We start from the raw sequence: 19,477 nt of genomic DNA, 5'->3' as shown, positions 1-19,477 counted from the left end.
AGTGTCCCACAGGTTTTGGGTTGTTGTGTTTTCATTTTCATTCATTTATATGCATATTTTGATTTCTTTTTTGATTTCTCCTCTGATTTGTTGGTTATTCAGCAGCGTGTTGTTCAGCCTCCATATGTTGGAATTTTTAATAGTTTTTCTCCTGTAATTGAGATCTAATCTTACTGCATTATGGTCAGAAAAGATGCTTGGAATGATTTCAATCTTTTTAAATTACCAAGGCTAGATTTATGGCCCAGGATGTGATCTATCCTGGAGAAGGTTCCGTGTGCACTTGAGAAAAAGGTAAAATTCATTGTTTTGGGGTGGGAAAGATATAAACATCTGAATGCAGAGTTCCAAAGAATAGCAAGAAGAGATAAGAAAGCCTTCTTCAGCAATCAATGCAAAGAGATAGAGGAAAACAAAGAATGGGAAAGACTAGGGATCTCTTCAAGAAAATCAGAGATACCAAAGGAACACATCATGCAAAGATGGGCTCAATAAAGGACAGAAATGGTATGGACCTAACAGAAGCAGAAGATATTAAGAAGAGGTGCCAAGAATACACAGAACTGTACAAAAAATCTTCATGACCCAGATAATCACGATGGTGTGATCAGTCACCTAGAGCCAGACATCCTGGAATGTGAAGTCAAGTGGGCCTTAGAAAGCATCACTATGAACAAAGCTAGTGGAGGTAATGGAATTCCAGTTGAGCTATTCCAAATCCTGAAAGATGATGCTGTGAAAGTGCTGCACTCAATATGCCAGCAAATTTGGAAAACTCAGCAGTGGCCACAGGACTGGAAAAGGTCAGTTTTCATTCCAATCCCAAAGAAAGGCAATGCCAAAGAGTGCTCAAACTACTGCACAATTGCACTCATCTCACATGCTAGTAAAGTAATGCTCAAAATTCTTCAAGCCAGGCTTCAGCAATATGTGAACCGTGAACTTCCTGATGTTCAAGCTGGTTTTAGAAAAGGCAGAGGAACCAGAGATCAAATTGCCAACATCTGCTGGATCATGGAAAAAGCAAGAGAGTTCCAGAAAAGCATCTATTTCTGCTTTATTGACTATGCCAAAGCCTTTGACTGTGTGGATCACAATAAACTGTGGAAAATTCTGAAAGAGATGGGAATACCAGACCACCTGATCTGCCTCTTGAGAAATGTGTATGCAGGTCAGGAAGCAACAGTTAGAACTGGACATGGAACAACAGACTGGTTCCAAATAGGAAAAGGAGTTCGTCAAGGCTGTATATTGTCCCCCTGCTTATTTAGCTTATATGCAGAGTACATCATGAGAAACGCTGGACTGGAAGAAACACAATCTGGAATCAAGATTGCTGGGAGAAATATCAATAACCTCAGATATGCAGATGACACCACCCTCGTGGCAGAAAGTGAAGAGGAACTCAAAAGCCTCTTGATGAAAGTGAAAGTGGAGAGTGAAAAAGTTGGCTTAAAGCTCAACATTCAGAAAACTAAGATCATGGCATCTGGTCCCATCACTTCATGGGAAATAGATGGGGAAACAGTGTCAGACTTTATTTTTCTGGGCTCTAAAATCACTACAGATGGTGACTGCAGCCATGAAATTAAAAGACGCTTACTCCTTGGAAGGAAAGTTATGACCAACCTAGATAGCATATTCAAAAGCAGAGACATTACTTTGCCAACAAAGGTTCATCTAGTCAAGGCTATGGTTTTTCCTGTGGTCATGTATGGATGTGAGTGTTGGACTGTGAAGAAGGCTGAGCGCCGAAGAATTGATGCTTTTGAACTGTGGTGTTGGAGAAGACTCTTGAGAGTCCCTTGCACTGCAAGGAGATCCAACCAGTCCATTCTAAAGGAGATCAGCCCTGAGTGTTCTTTGGAGGGAATGATGCTAAAGCTGAAACTCCAGTACTTTGGCCACCTCATGCGAAGAGTTGACTCATTGGAAAAGACTCTGATGCTGGGAGGGATTAGGGGCAAGAGGAGAAGGGGATGACAGAGGATGAGATGGCTGGATGGCATTACTGACTTGATGGACGTGAGTCTGAGTGAACTCTGGGAGTTGGTGATGGACAGGGAGGCCTGGCGTGTTGCGATTCATTTGGTCGCAAAGAGTCGAACATGACCGAGCGACTGATCTGATCTGATCTGTCCTATAGATATCAATTAGGTCTAAGTTGCCTATTGTATCATTTAAAGTTTGTGTTTCCTTGTTAATTTTCTGTTTAGTTGATCTGTCCATAGGTGTGGGTGGGGTATTAAAGTCTCCCACTATTATTGTGTTATTGTTAATTTCCCCTTTCATACTTGTTAGCATTTGCCTTACATATTGTGGTGCTCCTATGTAGGGTGCATATTTATTTATAATTGTTATATCTTCTTCTTGATTGATCCTTTGATCATTATGTAGTGTCCTTCTTTGTCTCTTTTCACAGCCTTTGTTTTAAAGTCTATTTTATCTGATATGAGTACTGCTACTCCTGCTTTCTTTTGGTCTCTATTTATATGGAATATATTTTTCCAGCCCTTCACTTTCAGTCCGTTTGTGTCCCTTGTTTTGAGCTGGGTCTCTTGTAGACAACATATATAGGAGTCTTGTTTTTGTATCCATTCAGCCAGTCTTTGTCTTTTGGTTGGGGCATTCAACCCATTTACGTTTAAGGTAATTATTGATAAGTATGATCCCGTTGCCATTTACTTTATTGTTTTGGGTTCAAATTTATACACCCTTTCTGTGTTTCCTGTCTAGAGAAGATCCTTTAGCATTTGTTGGAGAGCTGGTTTGGTGGTGCTGAATTCTCTCAGCTTTTGCTTGTCTGTAAAGCTTTGGATTTCTCCTTCCTATTTGAATGAGATCCTTGCTGAGTACAGTAATCTGGGCTGTAGGTTATTTTCTTTCATCGCTTTAAGTATGTCTTGCCATTCCCTCCTGGCCTGAAGAGTTTCTATTGAAAGATCAGCTGTTATCCTATGGGAATTCCCTTGTGTGTTATTTGTTGTTTTTCCCTTGCTGCTTTTAATATTTGTTCTTTGTGTTTGATCTTTATTAATTTGATTAATATGTGTCTCGGGGTGTTTCACCTTGGGTTTATCCTGTTTTGGCCTCTCTGGGTTTCTTGGACTTGGGTGATCATTTCCTTCCACATTTTAGGGAAGTTTTCAACTATTATCTCCTTAAGTATTTTCTCATGGTCTTTCTTTTTGTCTTCTTCTTCTGGGACTCCTATGATTCGACTGTGGGGGCGTTTAACATTGTCCCAGAGGTCTCTGAGATTGTCCTCATTTCTTTTAATTCGTTTTTCTTTTTTCCCTCTCTGATTCATTTATTTCTACCATTCTATCTTCTATTTCACTAATCCTATCTTCTGCCTCGGTTATTCTACTATTTGTTGCCTCCAGAGTGTTTTTTATCTCATTTATTGCACTATTCATTATATACTGACTCTTTTTTAAATTTCTTCTAGGTCCTTGTTAAACCTTTCTTGCATCTTCTCAATCCTTGTCCCTAGGCTATTTATCTGTGATTCCATTATTATGTCAAGATTTTGGATCATTTTCACTATCATTTTTTGGAATTCTTTATCAGGTAGATTCCCTATCTCTTCCTCTTTTGTTTGGTTTGGTGGGCATTTATCCTGTTCCTTTACCTGCTGGGCATTCCTCTGTCTCATCATCTTGTTTATATTGTTGAGTTTGGGGTGGCCTTTCTGTATTCTGGCAGTTTGTGGAGTTCTCTTTATTGTGGACTTTCCTCACTGCGGTTGGGGTTGTAGTGGTGGCTTATCAAGGTTTCTTGGTTAGGGAAGCTTGTGTCGGTGTTCTGGTGGGTGGAGCTGGATTTCTTCTCTCTGGAGTGCAATGAAGTGTCCAGTAACGAGTTATGAGATGTCAATGGTTTCGGAGTAACTTTGGGCAGCCTGTATATTAAAGCTCAAGGCTGTGTTCCTGTGTTGCTGGAGAATTTGCATGGCATGTCTTGCTCTGGAAATTGTTGGCCCTTGGGTGGTGCTTGGTTTCAGTGTAGGTATGGAGGCATTTGATGAACTCCTATCAATTAATGTTCCCTGGAGTCAGGAGTTCTCTGATGTTCTCAGGATTTGGACTTAAGCCTCCTGCTTCTGGTTTTCAGTCTTATTTTTACAGTAGTCTCAAGACTTCTCCTTCTATACAGCACCGTTGATAAAACATCTAGGTTAAAGATGAAAAGTTTCTCCACAGTGAGGGACACCTAGATAGGTTCACAGAGTTACATGGAGAAGAAATGAGGGAGGAGGGAGTTAGAGGTAACCCGAATGAGATGAGGTGGAATCAAAAGAGGAGAGAGCAAGCTAGCCAGTAATCACTTCCTTATGTGTGCTCCACAGTCTGGACCGCTCAGAGATGTTCATGGAGTTATACAGAGAAGAGAAGAGGGAGGAAGGAGACAGAGGTGGCCAGGAGGATAAAATGGGTAGTGAAAAGGAGAGAGACAGATCCAGCCAGTAATCAGTTCTCTAAGTATTCTCTACCATCTGGAACACACAGAGATTCACAGAGTTGGGTAGAGAAGACAAGGGGGAGGGAGGAGACAGAGGCGACCTGGTAGAGAAAAAGGAAAGTCCAAAGGGGGAGAGAGCAGTCAAGCCAGTAATCTCACTCCCAAGTTAAAATGGGTACTGAAGATTGGGTTCTTAAAGGTACAAAATTTTAAACAAATACCATAAAGTAAAGATTAAAAATCTAGAGTAGAGGTTGGATTTTCAAAAATATAATATTAAAGAAAAGAAGAAGAAGAAAAAAAAAAACCAAAGTCACAAAAATTATTAAAAAAAAATATATATATGAAGTTTGCTTTAAAAAATAGGGTCTTTTTTTGGAAAAGTAATAGTAGGGTATAAAAATGAAAATTAAAGGAGTAATAGAGAACTTAAAAATTTTAAAAAGTTAAAAAAAAGAAAAAAAAAAGAATGATTGTAAAAATAGTAAAAATGTATCTAGGACTTTCTCTGGTGGTGTTGTGGGCAGTGTAGGGTCAGTTCATTTTCAGATAGTTCCTTGGTCCGGCTTATATTTCTCAAGATCTATAGGCCCCTTCCTATGTAGTCAGTACTAACTACAGGGTTTTAATCTGTTGCACATGTCACTTCCAAGGCGGTTCCCTCTGTTTTAGCTTCTTCTGTTTGCTGGTCTCTTCAGTGTCTGATTTCCTCCCTGACACAAGGGGGCAGTGGTGGACACTTTTTTAGGCTCACTTGTTCAGTCGCGCTGTGGGGAGCGAGGGACGCTGCAAACAAATAACACTGGCGTGTGCTCACAGTGACTCAGCCACACTGGGCCTGCCCCCGCTCATGGCACGTGTGCCCTCCCTGCCCACACAACTGAGACTCTAGGTTGCTCCACAGGGAACTGTCCGAGGCCAGCCCTGGCCTGCATGCACCTCCCAGGTCTAAGCCACTCAGGTTCAGGCACTCGGGTAGTCCTCAGAGGTGCAGACTCAATTGGGCCTGTGTTTTGTGCCTGTCCCAGGTCTGAGCAGCTCAGGTGATGAGGTGTTTGGCAAGTGCAGTCACTGCAACTTATCGCCTCTCCCATCCCTGCTGCTTGGTTTTCTGGGTGTACAACCCGCGCACCTTCTCAGGTGGATGATGACTGTCCAGAACACCAAGAAGTCTTAGCAAAGAAGCATGATTGCAGTTTAGTAGATAATGTCTCTCTGGGGCTGCGATTGCCCTCTTCCGTCTCTGGCTGCCTGTCACCAGAGGAGGATGGTCTGCAGCTGGCTAGTTCTGTTCAGTCCTTTGTTCTGTGCGCGGTCCTGGTGGTGTCTTAGGTTAGTGCTTTTTGCATAGTAGCTATCCCACAGTCTGGTTTGCTAGCCCAAGTTAGTTCACTCTGATTACCCTTGGGGCATTCAGGCCTGATCCTTACTCTAAGCAGTGCAGCCCGCTCCTCCCTGCCCAGACCCTGCTTGCTAGTGGTGGATGCAGGCGTCTGCGCTGCTTCTCTGCTGGGGGAGTTACTGTTGGAGGAGTTACCGTTGGACACGTAATCTGTGGGTTTTAATTATTTATTTTTCCTCCCTGTTTATGTTACCCTCTGTGCTTCCAAGGCTCGCCACAGAGTCGCCAGTGAGAGTGTTTCCTGGTGTTTGGAAACTTCTCTTTTTAAGACTCCCTTTCCAGGACAGAGCTCCATCCCTACCTCTTTTGCCTTTTTTTTTTTTTTGTCTTTTATATTTTTTCCTACCTCCTTTTGAAGACAATGGGCTGCTTTTCTGGGTGCCTGATGTCCTCTGCTGGCATTCAGAAGTTGTTTTGTGGAATTTACTCAGCGTTTAAATGTTCCTTTGATGAATTTGTCAGGGAGAAAGTCGTCTTCCCATCCTATTCCTCTGCCATCTTAGGACCGCCCTCAAGAAAGCATTTTTAATCTTACAGTTCAGTACCTTGAAAAATACTGTAGTACCAGCTACATCACTGCTGCTTTTACGCTTGCCTCTGGATATCCTGGGCTTGAAATAAAGCCTCTCTATTGCTGTTCTGAATGCAGTACTATACAACAAAGTACACAAAAATATGAACACTTGAGAGAATACACATAGGTGGCAATGAACATGAGACATGTGAACTAACTTCCGTGATTGGATATGCAAACTCAAGTTAGCACCTTTGAATGTTTGTTACTTGAAGGTCCATATGTAGGGACCTTTCTGTAACTGAAATTAAAATTATAGTAGTGGGAATTAACAGCAGATTAGGTGATACAGAGGAGTGCATTAGTGACCTGGGAGATAGAATAATGGGGATCACCCAATCAAAACAGCAAAAAAAAAAAAAATGTATATGTGTATATATATATATATATACATATACATTTTTTTTTTAATGAAAATAGTTTAAGGGACTTCTAGGACAACATCACACATGCTAACATTCACATAGTGTGGTTCTCAGAAGAAGAGACAGAAAAGAGAGTGCAGTGTGTATTTGATATAATTATGTCTGGAAATTTCTTTCCTGATGTTGAAGAAGGAAACAGATATCCAGGTACAAGAAGAACAGATGGTCCCAAACAAGATGAACCCAAAGAGACCTCCACCAAAACCTACAGTAATTAAAATGGCAAAAGTTAAAACTAAAGAGATGATTCTAAAAGTAGCAAGAGAAAAACAAAGTGTCAGTTACAGGGAAATCCCATAAGGCTTTCAGACTGATTTTTCTACAGAAACATTGAAGATCAGAAGGGAGTTGTATGATATATTTATAGTACTGAAAGGAAAAAAAAAACAACAACAAAAAAACAAAAACAACCTAACACCTAGGATACCAGCAAAGTTGAAATCAATCCTGAATACTTGTTGGAAGGATTGATGCTTAAGCTAAAGCTCAAGTATTTTGGTCATGTAATGTGAACAGCCAACTCATTGGAAAAGTCCCTGATGCTGGGAAAAATGGAGGGCAGTAGAAGAGGGTATCTGAGGATGAGATGGCTGGATGGCATCACCAATGCAATGGATATGAACTTGGGCAAACTTCAGGAAATGGTGAGGGACAGGGAAGCCTGGTGTGCTGCAGTCCATGGGTTGCAAAGAGTCGGACATGACTGGATGACTGAACAACAATACATAACATATGGAATCTAGAGAGATGATAGTAATGAACCCATTTGCAGCAAAGGAGACACAAACATAGTGAAGAGACTTATGGACACAGTAGTGGAAGGAGAGGGTGGGGTGAATTGAGAGAATAGTATAGAAACATATACATTACTACATATAACATTGAAAGTGAAAGTGTTAGTCTCTCACTCGTGTCCGATTCTTTGCGACCCCATGGACTATAGCCTCTCCAGGCTCCTCTGTCCACAGGATTCTCCAGGCAAGAATACTGAAGTGGGTTGCCATGCTCTTCTCCAGGGGATCTTCCTGACCCAGGGATTGAACACAGGTCCCTGGTGGCTCAGACGTTAAGTGTCTGCCTGCAATGCAGGAGACCTGGGTTTGATCCCTGGGTTGGGAAGATCCCCTGGAGAAGGAAATGGCAACCCACTCTTGCCTGGTAAATCCCATGGACAGAGGAGCCTGGTAGACTACAGTCCAAGGGATTGCAGAGTCGGACACGGCTGAGTAACTGCACTTTAACTTTCTGCTGAATTGCAGGCAGATTCTTTATTGTCTAAGTCACCAGGGAAGCCCCTATGTAAAATTAGAGCTTTTGAATTAAAAAATAGACAAATATGGTAGTAAGTGCCAGAAATTTTTAAATTATGCTAACCAATGATCTTGAAAATTTGTTCCATGGGCATCTAGAATAGCCTCTACTACTGTTTAGCTGTGATAGAAACAATTCTCCCATTAGTAGGCTGATTGATATCTCTTGCCTCCAAAATCTGAGAAAGTTTTTAGCATTTAATGTGTCATATTGTCTATAGTTAAAATTTATGACATAAAGCTTAAACTTCGAGTAACTGGGTTGCATTTTATTTTTATAGCATCATGCTTTGTAAGACTCTCACTAATCAAGTTGTGTTGATCTTGCTCCTATACAGCTGGTAAAGTCCAGTAAGTTGCCACTCCCCAGAATCTTTCCTTCCTTTTGGTGCACCAAGTGTGGTATTCAGGTCCTGTATTATTAGGATGCCTCTTTGTTTCATTGGCCAGTGAGTAGGAGTGGTTTTAAGGAGAATCACTTATATAGAAGAAGCGGACCCCATCCATCCATCCTGAGACTGGGAGCAACTTCCAACACAGTCTGTAACCCTTGCCCATGAGCCAACCTGCAAAGTGAACAGACCACTCCCTCTCCTTCCCAGATTTTCCAAATGTCTTTTGAAAAGTCTTGGATTGAGAAGTACCCTTGAAGTTCATCTTGTCCAGATTCCCTTGAGTGCAAGCACCATGGGGGACACAGAGCAGAATTCAGCCTGTGGACTGGTCCTGACTTTGACTAGAGTGCTGTGATGAGCTTATCTTTCCTTAGATGCCTCACTCCAGATGCAGAAACCCGCCCAGATATTGTAGAAGTCAGCTCCATGATATCAGATATCATGATGAAGTATGTAGACAATTTATCCACATCCCAGCTGGCCTTGGAGAAGAAGCTGGAACGGGAACGGAGGCGCACACAGAGGTATTTTATGGAAGCCAACCGGAATGCAATCACATGTCAGCAGGAGCCTACTCTGCTGTCTCAGGTAAATGGGATTCTTTCAGTGTCTTCAGGATGAATTCCAATAGGTGTCTGAGGCTGTTCATGTTTGTCTTAAGGAAAATTCATCTTAAGTTAGAAAAATATTAATTGCTGCATGTGATATTTCACTATGACATTTTAATCCATTCTGATATCTTAAAATTAAGTCAATATAATTTTTTTCAATTTTATTTTATTATTTTTTTCTCTTTATTTTATTTTTTATTTTATTATTATTATTATTATTTTTTACTTTACAATATTGTATTGGTTTTGCCATACATCAACATGCATCCGCACGGGTGTACACGTGTTCCGCATCCTGAACCCCACTCCTGCCTCCCTCCCCATACCATCCCTCTGGGTCATCCTAATGCACCAGCCCCAAGCTTCCTGTATCCTGCATCAAAATATAATTGAATTCCAAAGAACTAACTCATAATTTGTTGTATATTACAAAACAAGAGGTATCAAAAAGATAACTTAGAAATTCTTTGAATTTATAATATGGCTGCTGCTGCTGCTAAGTCGCTTCAGTCGTGTCTGACTCTGTGCGACTCCATAGACGGCTCCTCCATCCCTGGGATTCTCCAGGCAAGAACACTGGAGTGGGTTGCCATTTCCTTCTCCAATATATGAAAGTGAAGTCGCTCAGTCATGTCCAACTCTTCACGACCCCATGGACTGCAGCCTACCAGGCTCCTCCATCCATGGGATTTTCCAGGCAAGACTACTGGAGTGGGTTGCCATTGCCTTCTCCATTATAATATGGATCTTTGTATAAATAGCAGTGACTGCTTATATTTAATTTTTTCAGCGATTTGGATTTATAGATAGAAATATTCTATGTAAGTTTAGAAAAGGAAATAATGTTCACCTTGACTTTTTTTTATTAGCCTTTGTAATTTCATTTCTATTTGTGGTGGTAATAATTTTGCCATGGTACAAATTAGAATATGTGCTTTTATTTTTCTTGGCAGTAACCTTTAAATTAACTTGATCTTTCAGTTTATTTCTGAGTATAACCGGAATAGGGATGTCAAAGGCGCACATTTCCACAGGTGCATGTGGTAGAGCCTGTGACACTCTGTGTTGTTATTTCTCTCTGCCTTTGTTGTGTTCTATGACTTATTCTTCACTCACACTCTGGGTTCCATGAAAGCAGGGATTCAGTAAGAGGCCCTTCAACCCATCAGTGTTCTTCTTTAACCCTCCTGGAGTTGGGCCCAGCACAGTAGAGTCATAAAGCCCATCCTTGATCAGGAAATCGGGTCATTAAATTCCTTTCCAGGATCCTAAGGACCAACTGTGCCTTGGCTGGGAAAACTATATAAGAAGTTAGTCTCCAGGAAGAGCCAGTTTTGATTTCTTAAATATCAGCATTTGCAGCAAACTTTTTCTTTTTTAAGAAGGAAAGCAATACTACTTGGTGGGTTTATCTTGCCATACTTGGAATCCAGAAATTAAAGATCTGATATAGTTTTGGTGAGTTATTTTGGATTTAATTTAATTTATTTTTTTTTGGTACAGTCATGCCTTTTATTTCACTTTTCATGTGTGTGTGTGTTTTTTTAAATTGGGATATAGTTGATTTACAATATACATTGCTTTAAGGTGTTGGAGAAGGAAATGGCAACCCACTCCAGTGTTCTTGCCTAGAGAATCCTGTGGACAGAGGAGCCTGGTGGGCTGCTGTCCATAGGGTTGCACAGAGGTGGACACGACTGAAGCGACTTAGCAGCAGCAGCATAGTGGTTTAAACTTTTTCCAATTTTACTCCATTTACTCCATATTGGTTATATTCTCAGTCCTGTAAATAGCACACTGTATCTATTTTAGTCCTAGTAGCTTGTATATCTCAGTCCCCTATCCCTGTCTTGCCCCTCTGCCTTCCATCTCCCCACCAGAAACCACTCATTTGTTCTCCAAATCTGCAGGTCTATTTGTTTTATTTTATGTATTTGTTGGTTTTATTTTTTTAAGATTTCATGTATAAGTCATATCATGCAGTACTTTTCCTTCTCTGACTTATTTCACTAAGCATAATGCCCTCCAGTTCCATCCATTTGGTTGAAAAGAGCAAAATTTCTTTTTTATGATTGAGTAGTAATCTATTGTGTATATATGTGCCACATCTTCTTTATAGTATTCTGCTTATGTTTTCCTCTAGAAATTTTGTCAGTTATAGTCTTATATTTAGGCCTTTAATCCATTTTGATGTTGTTTTTCTATATGCTGTAAGAAAATGTTCTAATTTTATTATTTTACATCTAACCATCCAGTATTCCTAGCACCTGTTATTGAAGAGACTTTTCCCCATTCTGTATTCTTCCCACCTTTGTTATAGATAACAGACAGGAAATTCATGGGTTTATTCCAGGCTCTCTATTCTGATCCACTGATCTATGTATCTGTTTTTGTGCCAGTACCATACTGTATTGATGAGTGTAGCTTTGTAATATAATGTGAAGCAAGCATGATACCTCAAGCTCTAATGTTTTTCTCAAGATTGCTTTGTCTGTTTGAGATCTTTTGTGTTTCCATACACACTTAAGAATTTTTTTCTACACCTATGAAAAACACCACTGGTATTTCAATAGGGATTGCATCTAATCTGTACATTGTCAAGATCATTTTTATGATGTTAATTCTTCTAATCCATGGACAGAGTATACCTTGTCATCTTTTTTTGTCCTCATAGTTCAGGCAGTAAAGAATCCATGTGCAATGCAGGAGACTTGGGTTTGATCCCTCGTATGGGAAGACCCCCTGGAGAAGGGAATGGCAACCCCACTCCAGTATTCTTGCCTGCAGAATTCCATGGACATAGGAGCCTGGTGGGTTACGGTCCATGGGATCACAAAGAGTTGGACATGACTGAGTGACTTACACTTTTACTTTCATTTTCAGTTTCTTTCATCTGTGTCTTGGAGTTTTCCAATACAAATCTTTTACCTTCTTAATTAGATTTATTCTTAGGTATTTATTCTTTTTAATGAATGGTACATGGAGTTGTTTTCTTCATTTCTCTTTCTGATAGTTTATTCTTAATGTGCAGGAATATAACAGATTTCTGTATACTAGCTTTGTATCCTGAAACTTGACTGAATTCATCGACGAGTTATAGTAGTTTTTCTGGTACTGCCTTTAAGATTTCAATGTTTAGTATCATGTCATCTCCAAGTGAGTTTTACTGTTTCCTTTTCAATTTGGGTTCTTTTTGCTTCTTTTTCTTATCTGATTGCTGTGGCTGAGATTTCAATGTTATACTGAATAAAAGGGACAAGATTGGGCATCCTTGTCTTATCCCTGATCTTAGAAGAAATGCTTTTAGTTTTCCACTGTATAGTAGGATGCTAGCTGTGGGCTTATCGTATATGACCTTTATTATGATGAGGTATGTTCCCTCTATACCCACTTTGTGGACAGTTTTTATTATAAATGGATATTGAATTTCCCCCCAAACTTTTTCTGTATCTATTGAGTTGATCATATGATTTTTATTCTTCAGCTTTTTTTTTTAAAGGTAGAGTTGTTTTGCAATATGGTGATAGTTTCTGGCATACAGCAAGGTGATTCAGTTTTTGTATGTATATATGTGTGTGTATATATATATATATATATATATATATATGTTATTCTTTATCAGATTCTATTTCACTGTAAGTTATTCTAAGATATTAAATATCATTCCCTCTGCTATAAGTAAGTCCTGGTTGTTTTCTGTTTTTTATACAGTAGTGTATTTCTGTTCATCCCAAACTCCTAATTTATCCCTTTCCCCTTTGGTTGCCATAAGTTTGTTTTCTGTGTCTATGAGACAGTTTTGTAAATGAGTTCATCTGTGTCATATTTTTTGGAGTCCACATGTAAGTGATATAATGTGATATTTGTCTTTCTGTGTCTGACTTACTTCACTTAGTATGAAAATCTCTGGGTTCATTCTTGTTGTTGCAAATTGCAGTCTTTTATTCTTTTTTATTTCTGAGTAATATTTCATATACACTGTGTCTTCTTTATCCACTCATCTGTTGATGAACACTTGGGCTGCTTCCATGTCTTGGCTATTGCAGATAGCACTACTATGAACATAGGGGTGCATGTGTATTTTCAAATTAGAGTTTTCTTTGTATATATGCCCAGGAGTGGGATCATATGGCAACTGTCTTTATAAAAATGTTTTGAGGAACTTCCTTACTAGTCTCTAAAGTAACTGCATGAATTTACATTCCCACCAACAGTATATGAGGATTCCCTTTTCTCCATACCCTCTGTAACACTTATTATTTACAGACTTTTGAAGATGGCCATTCTGACTGGTGTAAAGAGATACCTCATTGTAGTTTTGATTTGCATTTTTCAAATAACAAGCAATATTGAGCATCATTTCATGTGTCTTTTGGCCATCTGTATGTCTTTTTTGGAGAAATGTCAGTTTAGGTCTGCCCATTTTTCATTGGGTTGTTTTTTGGTTATTGGTCTATATGACCTATTTGTATATTTTGGAAATTATTTCCTTGTCTGTTACATCATTTGCAAATATTTTCTCTCAGTCTATATGTTGTCCTTTTGTTTCTTTTGGTGTAAAAGCTTATGTTTAACTAGGTCCCATTTGTATATTTTCGCTTTTATTTCTTTTGCCTTAAGGACATATCCAAAAAATATTGGTACAATTAATGTCATAGTGTTCTGCCGTGTTATCTTCTAGGGGTTTTCTGGTGTCGTGTCTTATAATTAAGTCTTTAGGCCATTTTGAGTTTATTACTGTTTGCAGTTTGAGGGTGTGTTCTAAGTTCATTTAGTTACATGTGGCTATTCAGCTTTCCCAACACCACTTTCTTTTCTCTGTTTTATTTTCTTGCCTCCTTTATTGAAGATTAATTGACCATAAGTATGTGGGTTTATTTCTGAGTTCGCTTTTGTTCCATTGATCTTTATGTCTTTACCATACTGTTTTGTTTGCTGTAGGCTGGGAGGTTATGTCTCAAGCTTTCTTCTTTTTAACTCAAGATTACTTTGGCAATTCTGGGTCTTTTTGTGGTTCCATATAATTTTTAAGATTATTTGTTTTAGTTCTATGAAAAATGTCATGGGTAATTTGATAGAGATTGCATGAAATTTGTGGATTGCTTTGGGTAGTATGGCCATCCTAACAATATTAATTCTTATAATCCAAGATCACGCAACATCTTTCCATCCCTTTGAATCATCTTCAATTTCCTTTATCAATGTTTTACAGTTTTGAGTGTATAAGTCTTTCACCTGCTTGTTCAGGTTTATCCATAAGTATTTTTTTTTTTTTTGGCACAATTTAAAAAGAGATAAAAAAAAAGGCTGTCTTCTGTTGATATTTTACTGTTAGTGAAAAGAAATGCAACCAATATCGTATGTTAATCTTGTACTCTAATAACTTGCTGAATTCATTTATCAGTTCTAGGAATTTTTGTGTGGAATTTTTAGGGTTTTCTGTAGATAGCGTCATATTATCTGCATATAATGACAGTTTTACTTCTTTCTTTCCAGTTTGGATGCCTTTAATTTCTTTGTCTTGTCTGACTGCTGTGACATTTCATATGTTGAATAGAAGTCATGAGAGTGGTTATCCTTGTTCCCTGAATTTAGTGGAAAGGCTTTCAACTTTTCACCATTGTGTATTATGTTTACTGTAAGCTTTTATTATGTTCAATTATATTACCTCTATTGAGTTGGGACATGAGTTTGAGAAAGCTCTGGGAGTTGGTGATGGACAGGGAAGCCTGGCATGCTGCAGTCCATGGGGCTGCAAAGAGTCGGATACGACTTAGTGACTGAATGGAACTGATTTTTACCTCTATATCCACTTTGGTCAAACTATTTTTCATGAATGGATGTTGAATTTTATCAAAGGTTTTTTTTGTTTGTTTTAAAAAATTAATTTATTTATTTAATTAGAGGCTACATTACAATATTGTAGTGGTTTTTGCCATACATTGACATGAATCAGCCATGGGTGTACATGTGTTCCCCATCCTGAACCCCCCTCCCACCTCCCTCCCCATCCTATCCCTCAGGGTTATCCCAGTGCACCAGCCTTGAGCACCCTGTCTCATGCATCAAACCTGGACTGGTGATCTATTTCACATATGATAATATACATATTTGAATGCTATTCTCTCAAATCATCCCACCCTCGCCTTCTCCCACAGAGTCCAAAAGACTGTTCTATACATCTGTCTCTTTTGCTGTCTTGCATATAGGGTCATTGTTACCATCTTTATAACTTTCATATATATGTATTAATATACTGTATTGGTGTTTTTCTTTCTGGCTTACTTCACTCTGTATAATAGGCTCCAGTTTCATCTACCTCATTAGAACTGATTCAAATGCATTCTTTTTAATGGCTGAGTAATGTTCCATTGTATATATGTACCACAGCTTTCTTATCCATTCATCTGTTGATGAACATCTAGGTTGCTTCCATGTCCTGGCTATTCTAAACAGTGCTGTGATGAACATTGGGGTACACGTGTCTCTTTCAATTCTGGTTTCCTCAGTGTGTATGCCCAGCAGTGGGATTGCTGGGTCATAAGGCAGTTCTATTTCCAGTTTTTAAAGGAATCTCCACATTGTTCTCCATAGTGACTGTACTAGTTTGCATTCCCACCAACAGTGTAAGAGGGTTCCCTTTTCTTCACACCCTCTCCAGCATTTATTGTTTGTAGACTTTTTGATAGCAGCCATTCTGACTGGCGTGAGATGGTACCTCATTGTAGTTTTGATTTGCATTTCTCTGATAATGAGTGATGTTTATCAAAGGTTTTTACTGCATCTATGGGGCTTCCCAGGTGGTGCTAGTGGTAAAGAACTCGCTGCCAATGCAGGAGACACAAGAGACGTGGGTTTGATCCCTGGGTCCAGAAGATCCCCTAGAGGAGGACATGGCAACCCACTCCAGTATTCTTGCCTGGGAAATCCCATGGACAGAGGAGCCTGGTGGGCTACAGTCCATAGCATCGCAAAGAGTTGGAGATGACTAAACTACTTAACATGCATGCACATTGAAATGATCATGTTTTTTTTTTCAATTTCAAAAGAAAATTTCAAAAATTTTCTTTTGTTGATATGGTGTACCACATTGATGATTTGCGTATGTGGAACCATCTTTGAGACCCTGGGGTGAATCCAGCTTGATCATGGTGTATGAAAAGGATGTTTATGTGTTGTTGTATTTGCTTTGCTAATATTTTGTTGAGGATTTTTGCATTTTATTAATCAAAGATATTGGCCTATAATTTTCTTTTTTTGGCAGTGTCTGTTTTTATTATCAGTGTTAAAGTGACTTCATAGAGTAACCTTGTGAGTGTTCCCTTCTTTTCAATCTTTTAAAAAATTTTAATTAATGTATTTCTTTTTGGCGGCACTGAGATTTTGTTACAGTGCATAGGCTCTTTGTTGCTGCACAGGGCTTTCTGTAGAGGTAGCAAGTAGGGTTTACTTTCTAGTCGCAGTGCATAGGTATCTCACTGTGGCAGCTTCTCTTGTTGCAGAGCATGGGCAGAGTGCCAAAATCAGAAATGACACAGACAAACACCACAGAAATACAATCATAAGATATTTCTATAAACAACTATAAGCCAATATAATGGACAATGAAGAAAAAATGGACAAATTCCAAGGAATGCAGAAACTCCCAAGACTGAATCAGGAAAAGCAGAAATATTAATAGACCAATTACCAGCAATGAAATTAAAATAGTAATAAAAAGTCCAATGAGCAAAAAGTCCAGGTCTGGATGCTTCACAGGTGAACTCTACCATTTTTTAAAAAAAGTTAACACCTATCTTTCACAAACTATTCAAAAAAATTTCAGAGGAAGAAATGCTTCTAAACACATTCTTTAAGGCCAGTATCACACTAATACCAAAGCCAGACAAAGATATAATTAAAAAGATTACTACCAATATCACTGATAAACATAAATGCTAAAATCCTCAACAAAATATTAGCAAATCATATTCAACAATGCATTCAACGTATCATATATCTTCATCAAGTGGGATTCATTTGCAGGATGCAGAAATGGTTCAATGTCCACAAATCAATCACTGTGAAACACCACATTAACAAACTGAAGAGCTCACCAAGAAGAAAAGTCAGTGGACCCCCCACCCCCCTCAAAAAAAAAAAAAAAAAAGAAATGAAAGTAAAGAAGTAACAACCAATTCCACAGAAATACAGAAAAAATAGACAGAAAGAAACAATGTGATGAACAATTATATGCCAACAAATTGGACAATCCAGAAGAAATAGATAAGTTTTTAGATACAGCCTGTCAAAACTGAATCAAGAAGAAATGGATAATTTGAACAGACCGATCACTGGAAGTGAAATAGACTGACTTTTAAATTGTTTTCTTTTTTGGTCTCTATTTCATTTATTTCAGCTTTGATCTTTATGTTTTCTTTCCTTCTACTAACTTTTTTCTTATTTTTCCTTTTCAAATTCCTCTAGGCATAGGGTTAAGTTTGTTGTTGTTTTTTTGAGATTTTATTTTTGTTTCCTAAGTTAGGCTTCAATTTGTTGCTCAGTCATGTCTGACTCTTTGCGACCCTATGGAAGACTCTAGGCTACTTTGTCCATCACCAACTCCAGGAGCTTACTCAAACTCATGTCCATTGAGTCTGTGATGCCATCCAACCATCTCATCCTCTGTCATCCCCTTCTCCTCCTGCCTTCAATCTTTCCCAGCAGCAGGATCTTTTCCAATGAGTCAGTTCTTCGAATCAGGTGGCCAAAGTATTGGAGCTTCAGCATCAGTCCTTCCGATGAATATTCATGACTGATATCCTTTAGGATGGACTGGCTGGATCTCCTTGCAGTCTAAGGGACTCTCAAGAGTCTTCTCCAATACCACAGTTCAAAAGCATCAATTCTTTGGTGCTCAGTTTTCTTTATAGTCCAACTCTCACATCCATACATGACTACTGGAAAAACTGTAGCTTTGACTAGATGGACCTTTGTCGGTGAAGTAATGTCTCTGCTTTTTAATATGCTGCCTAGGTTGATCATAACTTTCCTTGCAAGGAGCAAGCGTCTTTTAATTTCATGGCTATAGTCACCATCTGGTAGGCTTGTCTAACTATAAATTTCAGCCTTCAAAGTACTTTTCTTGTATCCCATAGACTTTGAGTTGTGTTTCATTTTCATTTGTCTACAAATATTTTTTGATTTCCTATTTGATTTTTTTCAGTAATCCATTGGTTGTTTAGTAACATGCTGTTTAGCCTTTATTTGTTTGTGTTCTGACAGTTTCTTTTCCTTGTAGTTGATTCTAATCTCATAGCGTTATGGTCAGAAAATACCCTTGCTATGATTTCATTGTTCTTAAATTTACTCAGACATATTTTGTATCCTTATAAGAGATCCATCCTTGAGAATGTTCTTTGCACACTTGAAAGGAATGTGTAATTTTCTGCTTTTGGGTAGAGTGTTTTGTGTATATCTATTAAGTCTTTATGGTCTATTGTCAGAGAAGGCAATGGCAATGCACTCCAGTACTCTTGCCTGGAATATCCCATGGTCTGTTATGTCATTTAAGGCCAATATTTCCTTATTGGCTTTCTGTCTGGATGATCTCTCCATTGATGTAAGTAGAGTGTTAAAATCACCTGCTATTATTCTTTTACTATCAATTTCTTTAGTTATGTTGTTAATATTTGCTTTGTGTATTTAGGTGTTTATGTTGGATACATACATATTTACAGTTGTTATATCTTCTAATTGACCTCAAAATCCTTCTTTGTCTCTTTACAGTCTTTGTTTTAAATTCTGTTTTGTCTAATACAAGTATTGCTACTCCAGCTTTCTTTTCACTTCCATTTTTCATGGAATAACTTCTTCATCAGCTCACTTTGTCTTTGTGTGTCTTTACACCTGAAGTTAGAGTCCCATAGGCAGCACAGTTAGTGTCTTGTAGACAGCATAGTGAGTGTCTTGTAAGCAGCATATATGTATATTTTGCCTTTTCATCCATTCAGCCACTCTGTATCTTCTGATTAGAGCATTTAGTCCATGTACATTTAAAGTAATTATTGATGGACCTATTCAGTTCAGTTCAGTTACTCAGTCATGTCCAACTCTTTCTGACCCCATGGACTGCAGCATGCCAGGTCTCCCTGTCCATCACCAACTCCTGGAGTTTACTCAAACTCATGTCCATTGAGTCCATGATGCCATCCAACCATCTCTCATCCTCTGTCATCCCCTTATCCTCCTCCCTTCAGTCTTTCCCAGCATCAGGGTCTTTTCCAATGAGTCAGTTCTTCTCATCAGGTGGCCAAA

General features: G+C 38.7%; 1 protein-coding gene across 5 annotated transcripts in view; it reads left to right on the top strand.

The window, feature by feature from the left end:
* NEK10 (NIMA related kinase 10) overlaps positions 1-19,477 on the top strand; it is a 263,826-nt gene that overhangs the window by 159,305 nt on the left and 85,044 nt on the right. For all 5 annotated transcript variants that reach the window (XM_070777294.1, XM_070777296.1, XM_070777293.1 and 2 more), the window contains one exon: positions 8,945-9,158. In XM_070777294.1, the coding sequence (XP_070633395.1) occupies positions 8,945-9,158 (214 nt within the window). The remainder of the gene's footprint in view (positions 1-8,944; positions 9,159-19,477) is intronic.

This window comes from Bos indicus, chromosome 22 (assembly GCF_029378745.1).
Source record: "Bos indicus isolate NIAB-ARS_2022 breed Sahiwal x Tharparkar chromosome 22, NIAB-ARS_B.indTharparkar_mat_pri_1.0, whole genome shotgun sequence".
In the NCBI taxonomy this organism is placed as follows: domain Eukaryota; kingdom Metazoa; phylum Chordata; class Mammalia; order Artiodactyla; family Bovidae; genus Bos; species Bos indicus.
This window is presented reverse-complemented; position numbering and strand designations above follow the sequence as displayed.